The sequence below is a fragment of the Mizuhopecten yessoensis genome, unplaced genomic scaffold, assembly GCF_002113885.1.
Source record: "Mizuhopecten yessoensis strain PY_sf001 unplaced genomic scaffold, ASM211388v2 scaffold10393, whole genome shotgun sequence".
Taxonomy (NCBI): Eukaryota; Metazoa; Mollusca; class Bivalvia; order Pectinida; family Pectinidae; genus Mizuhopecten; species Mizuhopecten yessoensis.
This window is the reverse complement of record NW_018408524.1, coordinates 16,551-26,562: the sequence shown is the minus strand read 5'-3', so window position 1 is coordinate 26,562 and position 10,012 is coordinate 16,551. Positions and strand designations below refer to the sequence as shown.

Genomic DNA, 10,012 nt, shown 5'->3' with positions numbered 1-10,012 from the left:
GCTCCACCGGGGGGATACTTGGATCAGTTGAAAGGGTGAAAACCGGCGTGAAGAGAAAGATTGTGTATTGTTTACGCGTGTACTCATTAAAAACATCATTTACGTCTACGCTCCAATACCGTGATTTGTGTAAAGACCTGCGCACTTTCATTTCCGCTGTCAGCATAGCGAGGTCGGAGACAGCATGTAAGTTTTACAGTAGACGTTCTTCCTGTTTGTATGTGTGGTTATTGGAACATTGATTTGTATCAATTAATTAATATGATTATGAATAAATTGTTATTTTTATTTTATATCGTTATTTTTTTGTCATTTATCGACTGTTTATATAAGTTGTTGATTTTTCCGACAGTCAACGTATTGATAGCCTCATATTTGACCAAACACTTTACCAAGCTTTATGCCAAACATATGAACTCGCTTAACTCGAATACTCGGATAACTCGAAGTTTTCCAGCGATCCCGTCGACTTCGAGATAACGAGGTTCGACTGTAGTTATATACTAACATGTAAATAAATGTGTGATAAACAAAATATGTGTGAATTCATAAAGTATTCTCTATACAGTATATCGTCATCTATTTTTGTTATGTTCATATAGTTAAACTGATTAAGATAATAACTCTGTTATTTCATAGAGTATCGTTGTACATGTAGTACAGAAATAGAATAGACAATTCTTACATGGAAAGGTTGTCTTGAATCTGTTCTTCGGTTTGTTTGATGTCTTTTTGCCAGCCTCGTGTGGATATACTGCTCCCCATGGAAACGTCTAAAAGCAATGTATTTATTAGGTAAAATATTATCATATGTAGGAACAAATTCAAGGAATGTCTATTTGCTTGATACCAGTAAAATAGTGTGTTTTCACGGTATTGAAGAATCAACCTCAAGAACCTCTAAGGATACGTCTAATTCCTTCCTTATGTAATGATTTGCTACATGTATTAGTGCTGCTCGATACTGGTGTTAGATATATCATCAATGAATGATGTACACATGCATTCAAACCTGAAATTCGTCTTGAAATGCTGCCGCTTCATTTACGACTTTGCTATCGATGATAGACCGCAGTTCATGAATAGGGACACCGGTGACGTCAACGTTGCTATACACGACGTCATCATCAGTTTTTGGGTCAATGTCATGTACGTTCACGTAAACCTTTCTGTCTTCACTTGTGGTATCTTAAATATCAAACATATGTATTAAAGAAAAACTTGATACTTGCGTAAAGCTTTAATTTTTAACAAATATTAAAAAGTATCCAACTTACATTGGTATATGTTATATACAGAGGATCTGTCATTCGTTTCCCTTCATGTTAGTTTTATGATACAAATTTTGGATTTTTCATTTTGCGAGCCTCTGAAAAATCCGAAATTAGTTTCATAAACCTAGTATGAAGGGAATCGAATGACAAAATGTTTCTATCATATAATACAAAGTAAACTGTTTAATTGTGATCTGAAACGAATATTTATCACTTAGCCGTCTTTGAAATAATGAAAATTGCGTCCGCTTCACAATGACGTGACAGCACATTGATTATTTCTGTTCGATTGTGACGTCATTTTCGGAGTGATATTACACACGTTACATAAACATAATTGATGTGATGGCTTTATGACACTATTTAACACGGTATTCATATGAGAAATAAGTATACGATGATATATGGAATACGACAATGACTTATAATCAAAAGTCAAAATGTATTACTACTGCTGCACTACTAAGATACAGTTTGACCCAGTCAAATGTTATCCTCCACATTTACATAAAACAACAGTGATGCAGATAACACCTTACTTGATTATGACATTAATACGTGGTAACTTATATCTACACAATTACCTCCACTACTTGTTTGCGTGTCTGACGTTTCAAACGGGATTGGTAAATACTCTACATTTGTAAACGTATTGCCTCTGTATTCACGGTGATTTTCTTTATTGTGTTTTGGTAATCGTTTCCTGAAAATACAGACATGAAACAGAATCGAAATGTAAACGATCAATAAATATTGGAATATCATCCGCAAAGGTTTAAAATACAATTACCGTGAGTGCATACCTTCTAAGGATGATGACAGTTGCTATAACAACAAGAANATATTAGAAGTCGTCCCCTAAACAAATCGTGTTGTCACAAATGATACATTAGATGGAATGTCCAATGCCATAATGCACCAACATAATAATGTTTGGCAACTAAAAAGAGAAGGATAATTCACATCTACTTGGCCTCAATACATGTATATGTCAAACAATTATAGGCCACAGCAACCATGTTTCATAACCGAACGGAACATGAGACTTTTAACACATAAAACGAACTTAACGTACCCTTTTTTGTATTATCAAAAAAATGAAATGATCGGCAAATAGAAAAAGTGACTCTGTTTGCGAGCATTATTTTACCTGAACAATCCCCGCTACTTCTGGAACATAGTGAGTCTCGGCAGTTTGCCGGACAAATCTGCTTACAGTCAATGCCATAAAAACCGGGTGCACATTCTAAAACACAATTAAACAAATACATGCATTGACGTCTCCTTGCAGTTATGTTTACATACTATTTGTAGTATGGCAATTATATTTGCCTTGTTGTAGGCTGCACAATAAAAATAAGTCCATTTGTTATTTGATTTATATAATGTTTGTGTTAATAATGTACATTTAAAGTATCCTCTTGACGTATGATATCAAGTTTCTAACAGCGATATAGTTTTGATATACCCCAAAATTACTTACTCTGTCTGTTTTACGATGTCAAAAATGTAATACTCAACACGCTACAAAACATGATCTCATGCAGTCACGTTTCAACGATAAATCAACTGAGAATATATATACGCAAGATCATAATGATATCTTTATGAACACATTTGTACCGTCTCAAAAATAATGTATCTGGTTAAACAAAACTCGGGATTAAAGGACTAACAATGCTATTGAGATATCGGTGATTGCTTTCGTTAAAAAACATTTCGTTACGATTCTACAACATTTATGATCACCATTGATTGTCCCAAATGTGTTGTTATACACACTTAAAACGTATACTTAATGCAGCAAAACAAAAATGTTACAGTAGTCAGTGCAACAAAGGATACATATCCTTATATTTAGAATTAATGTTATTGTATGTGTAACCGACCATTTCAAGTTTCAAACTAATAAATAGGGAAAATATGATTATATAATCTAACTTCTGCAATGACCTTACATATCACCATACCTGTACATAACCCGCTGGTCTGATTACATATATCCCTTTTGCAATTGGACGGGCAGCTTGTGTTGCAGTTATCACCTAAATATCCAGGTCTGCATGCTTAAAGAACAACATAGGCAGTTTTTTGAGACTAGATAAAACATCGGTCACTTTACATTACAAAAAACAAGATATATTAGGTATATATTCAAACAAGAACTACAAGAAAACGCAGGTTTGAATATAACATAATTACGACTTTCCAAGTATCTCTCTTCAGATTAAAATACAATTGTATCGTATCTATCTTCAACTACATTTAGTAATATAGTCAATCATTAGAAATTTAAACAAATGTTTTAAATAAATTACTTTGGGCATACACAACGAAGCTCTAAATACCTCTGATTGGAAATTTAGAAATGTATTATCATGCATAGATATCAGAGAATACCTCAACAAAATATTTCTGCTAAAACGAATGTCAATGACAGAGTCACCTATACATTTCCCTCGTATTGTGTGCATGTGTTGTTTTCACAACTAGAAGAACATAACCTATCACACGTCATTATCGCTCAAGCAAGCTAAAACTACACAAATTTGTGGATCTTAACTTCGGTTTTTAATTTCACTCGTTATGAATGTCCATATGTAACCAATGAATACCAACACAATGTAAAGATTGTACTTAGGCGTGAGTAAATGATTTTTTTTGGTGGCGATGGTAGGGGTAGGGAAATCGGTAGGTGTGAAAAAGGATGCAGAGCGAAGAAGGACAGGGTAATGGTAAGCAAAGCGGGTTATAGGAACACATAGTTTCTTGCTATTGTTTCTATTATTGTCCTATAACTTGGTAGTATTTTATAAAAGGTAAAACGCTAGTATGGAATGCAAATTTACGAGAAAGATAAAAATGATGTATAACAAATCATCTCTTCAATTTGAACACAAAATTTACCTTCGAAACCTTTAAATAGCCATGAATTGTGCTAAAAGCAGTCATGCACCATAGAAAGGGTTAAATATTAAACGCATCTAACGACCGACATTTGGATAAATCGTGTCAATTTTCCCCGTATCTATTAAGGTTGACCGTTTCCATAATTAATATATACTTTCTAGGTATACTTATTCAAAGATGCGTGTTTTTTTAGAGTATGACGCACATATATGCAGTGTGCAAATTGAAGAAACGTTAGACCGGCATTCCTGATGAATGATTCCAGCTTACATTTCTTTTCAAAAATGATATTAATCTACCCAATCCTCAATGTAATACAGGCAAACCTCGTTATATCGAACCATTTTAACTCAAATATCCCGTTTATCTCGAGGTACTTATTCGGTCCCGGCCAAATATCTTCTTTATCTTATTAAATAAAACTGATAATTCGAACCCTGAAAAGTTGAAAAACTCGGATTTCTCAGAAGTAAAATATTGGGTTTCAATAGCGTTAATCCAAAATCAAAACATCGTCTACTTCACAATGTTCGAATTTCCTTTGTCACTTGTTAATTCTTTGATACAAATTAAACGCAAAAATACGACATTTCGCAATTCCGTGTTTATGAATATCTTTCTTGAGTAGACTAGCATAAAATCGGTAGGCTAAAAAAGAATTTTTGATAAAGCTAAGGACTGTAACATTTACGGACTGTCAAAACCATTTTATTCATAATAACAAACCGCTTCATCAATATTGATCAACAATAATCTGTACTTACTGCGAGTCCGTTTAATAATTTTTACCCCCTAACAGACGACAGTGCTAACCGGAAAACTGGTCACAAAGTGTGGTCATGCATACAAGAGTTCCACAGTTAAAACCACAACCTAGAACAGCTTCACGGGTTCATGTTTTCACAGGAGCCAGTATGGCTTTGAAAGTCGATCGAGAGATTTAAGAACAATACGACAATTGCTCTTGATTTTATCGAGTTGGGGAGATGTCAGGTGTCATAATTGGCTTTAATGAATACATATGTTACATGTACGATATAATCTGGTTACAAATGCAGACCTGGGAAGAGTTTGCCAAGATCTATACTAGTCAAAAACAACATTTAATCACTAGGCCCGTCCATATATCACAAATTCACAACATGGTCAAACCGTTTTGATCGCGTTTAGAAACGAAAGTACGTTTTTCTGGAATAACTTACTCTAATTTGTAAGCGTGTTTATTATACAATTACATAGCTGTTTTTGTTATATTGGTTACGTATACCAGTTATCGTTTGCTTATAAGTATTAACTATAAATAAAACGAACAACTGCTAGTGCTATGACCCAACAGGAAAATTCATACAAAATTGATGAACCCGCATAACTCGATTATCGGATAACTCGAAGTTGGTACACGAACCCATCGACTTCGAGATAACAAGGTTTGACTGTACTAGCACAGCATGTTATCGTTCAAAGTTAGAGAGTCACCCCTTACCATGGCTAAAAGAAACAGAGCTTTAAAGAAGACATGGAATGTGAGTACGTCTATTTCCACTATAATTTGTTATGAAATTTAAGCAGTATTGGGTATTATTTTCAAACTTTATTCATTTATTTAATACTCATTCACAAAGCTGCAAGACAGCGGTAACTTACTGCTATAATTCTGATTAATTATTGTTCAATATGAACTGAAAGTTGGAGGTTTTGATGGTATAGTGGATGTCTAAATAACTTTAATGTACTGAAGTGTATTTCTATCCATCTTATATATTCTCAAACATTTGAATACTTTTCTTTAATGCAATTTAAACTAGTGACAAATACGAAAATAAACGACCATATAATGACAATACGATTTCATTGACAACTGAAGCATCCGTTTTCACTCAGGAAAATAGATTTTGAGATATATTGCAATATAAGTCATCAGTGTGTAGATCAGGTGTTTTTTTTTTAAATACTTACGACTACAGTTTCCGGATACTTTGTCACAGACATGATTGGTACAACCGACAGAGCAGACATCACAGGACGATCCGAAGAATCCATCCTCACAGTCTGGTCATTTCAAAATGAAAATGAACTGTTTTTAGTTCCATATTGACATTTCAACAACATATTGATATACAAAACGAATATATCAAATATAAAACAACGTTGTATTGTATGCATGTCAAACATATACATATTAGGTATCTTCTTTTTTTTAACGCAATGCTACCTCAATTTGATGTTATTTGGTTTTCATTTTAATGATCGGGAAACATACCGTCATTAAATTATCATCGAACCTGATATCTAACGACCATGTTGTTAAGTTTTTTTGTGTACTTCTTCCGGATTATGTTTTTATGACACACTATTTTTTTCTGCTGTGTGTTTATCTACATATTTTATCGTGTTCTAGATTACCTATCTAGATTCGCAAAGAAAACGGAAAAAGCCAAAAGATGTGCAGGTTTCACCTATATACATGTTTACCTCAGTTGTATGGCTACACATTATACACCATTAATTCAATTGCCACACCCTTTTGATTTTCATTAAGTAGACGTTATAAACAAATCAAAGTTCGATATTTAACAGTAACTTGAAGTTATGTGTATGCACAGCTGATCTATATTGTCTATGTTAACATAACAAATACAATATATGAAAAATGAAAATAAATCTTACTAATCCTTGTATACATGTAACACATGTTTATACATGTTTATCATACTTTCCACTAATACATACCTTCACACTCTCCATTGCTTTGCAAACATCGGTTGTCTTTACATTTGAACAGGCAGGTCTGATTGCAATTGCTGCCATAATACCCGGGAGTACACGCTTTCATGGAAAATCACAAAGAACAAGTCAGAGTACGAAACAAAGGTAAGAAGCTATATTTTCATTTTTCTACGTTTTAGGTCATTATTTGTCACTGAAACGGTGATTGCATTCAATAATGCTCGATAAATGTACGTTTTAAAATTTGTTTATTGTTAACCGAATCTGTCCAATGTATAATAAAAAATGTAATCATAACATGACATCTTAAGTTGATAAATATATATCAGCAACAAATACCTCCGAAGTGATATCATTCTAAAACCAGAACGAATGAGTGTTCCCACAAAGAATTCATTATATTTTTTTTCATGACAAGAATTTTAATGAACACAAAATGTAAAAAAAAAGTATTGAATTCCATATCAATGGTAATTTAAACTCAAGTATATCGAATCAAACGCCTTATTTAGTCTATAGCTTACAGTTCTATTTTATTTAGGAGCAGAGGTATTTGTTAATCGTTGGCTGATATTAAAATTTCTAGTTTTATTTTGCGTATTGCCCATTCATTAAACAAAATATGAAGGAATATTACAACATTTTATATCGTCAACTCTAAAGAAATAAAGCAGTGTGGGAATTACTTGTCTGACTCCCCATACAACAACTTAATATCCATGCATTTGATGATTGTGACCTTGAACGAAAGACAACGTCAACAATGTTTACAAAACTGAATTCCATTCACATGAAAAACCTACTTGTAAAATGTCCAGACCCAAAGACCTTTGGTCATGAAGAAAAAACAAGCTTAAGGAAAAGAAAAGAGATAAGAAAGCTAAGCCATAGTAAAATATTCGGTATCAACATAACAATTTGAATATGTTGCACACGATGATGATTTAATTGTATAGTGCTCCAGGAGGACTTGTATTAACGTACCTTGAACACCCACACATGTGTAAGGCAATTAGGTCACGTTTGTCATAAAATTAATTCTGAAACTATGTCACTGTTCCTGATTTAAGCTTCATATATTCATACCTTTATGCATTTATCTTGTTTTGAAATTCCAAGCGGGGTCCGATGCGTATGTTAAATCTCTGTTGGCGTTGACCCTACCTTTATAACTATATGATTTTACTTCTTTATTTTCGTCAATAATCGTGCATATTACCATACCTGTACATAACCCACTTGTCTGATTACATTTATCTTCTTTACAATTGGACGGGCAGCTTGTGTTGCAGATATCACCATAATATCCAGATTTGCATGCTTAAATAAACCAGAGCATCAGCAGTCATTTGAAACATAATACAGACATCGTTCACTTTACTTTACCAACAAAATGTTGATTAGGTATATGATGGTCAAACTAGACTGACAAGAAACGCAGGCTTGAATATAACATAAATAAGCTTTTAAGAAAAGTTCTCTTCATAGAAAAAATACAATTGTATCGTATATATCTTCAAGTACATTTAGAAATCTAGTCAAGCATATGAAATGTGTATCAACAATTAAAATTCATTACTTTGAGCAAACAAACGAAAATCTGAATACATCTGATTCGATTTGTAGAAATGTCTTACAATTACATCAAACATTTTTTTTTCTGCTAAACGTTCAATAGAAAAGTCACCATACCTGTACATTTCCCTTTATTTTGTGTGCATGTGTTGTTTTCACAATTAGAGAAACATAACAGACCACACTTCACCCCATAGAAGCCGTTGAAGCAAGCTGAAAGTACACAAATATGTGAAGCTAAACTTCGTTTTTTTATTTCAATCGTTTCCATGTGCGAAATATTGATTACGAAAATATTGTTGAGATTTTACCTAAGCTTGAATGAATCAACGTGTTTTGGTGTGGGGAGGCAGGGGAAGGGAAAATCAGTCGTGTAAAGGGATGCAAAGCGGATACGGCCAGCGTAATGGGAAGCAAATCGGATTAAGGCAACATATATCTTCTTGCTATTTTTACATCTTCTATACTCGTCCTAAATGATACCAAATACGTTTACACACACAATGCACGTATTAAAAGTGACGCAACGTTTCAAGACCGACTAACCCTTTGTAAAGCTATTACTTAGTGAGATAGTTATATTGTTTACCTGTACAACGATGTAGGGGATTTTTTTTATAGTTTTTATGTCACTCGACGAAATCAAACTTTGATATCACATATATTCTAAACTGATTAATCTTATTGAAGTTATTGCCCTAGAACTTTGTAATATTGTATTGAAGTAAAACACTAGTGTTGAATGCAAACTTAATTGAAAGATAGGAAATAATTATAACTATGCATCTGTTTAATTTGTATGTAAACATTACGTTTGTAAACCTTTAAATATCTATGAATTGCGTTCAAAGCAGCCATGGATCATGAAAAGGGCTCCACATAAGACGTATTTTACGACATGCATTTGAATAAATCATGTCACTTTTTCTCTCTACCTATGCATGTTAGCCGTTTCCATAGTCGTTATATACCCTAGGCATAGTTATCTCGAACATCCATAGAGTTTTAGAGCATAATGCACATATATGCAGTGTACATATGGAAGAAGCGTGTCTAAATAAGCTTTGATTGACTGTAGTTAATAAATGGATTTTTTATTATATTTTTTGTTTTATCTATGCATGCTTTAATTTAAACATTAACAACAATCTGGTTACAGCGACAGTGATAAACATTTTATATACTTTCTTAAACAGGCGAATGTTTTTCTTCATTGCAATATAAAGTAATGAAGTATAAGCAAATAAACGACCATAATCACAATATGTTTTCATTGACAATTGGATCACACATTTAAACTAAGGAAAATAGGTTATGAGATAAAATGAAATATAAGCCATCAGTGAGTAGGTCAGATGCTCTTTTTTTTGTAATACGTACGACTACAATTTCCGGATATTTTGTCACAAACACGATTGGGACAACCGACAGAGCAGTTATCACAGGACGACCCGAAGAATCCATCCTCACAGTCAATGCAAAATGAAAAAAAAAAAACTTTATCTATGTTCCTATTGACATTTGAT

The 10,012-nt window shown here is 33.1% G+C and overlaps 1 protein-coding gene across 1 annotated transcript; it reads right to left on the bottom strand.

The window, feature by feature from the left end:
* Positions 1–2,341: 2,341 nt before the first annotated feature.
* LOC110460421 lies at positions 2,342–9,976 on the bottom strand. The gene is made up of 6 exons (XM_021513300.1): positions 9,867–9,976; positions 8,136–8,231; positions 6,915–7,010; positions 6,141–6,233; positions 3,245–3,340; positions 2,342–2,520 (listed from the first exon to the last, which is right to left on the bottom strand). Exons 1-5 carry the CDS (start codon positions 9,948–9,950, stop codon positions 3,320–3,322), a joined length of 390 nt encoding a protein of 129 aa, XP_021368975.1. The 5' UTR covers positions 9,951–9,976; the 3' UTR covers positions 2,342–2,520; positions 3,245–3,319.
* Positions 9,977–10,012: the final 36 nt, after the last annotated feature.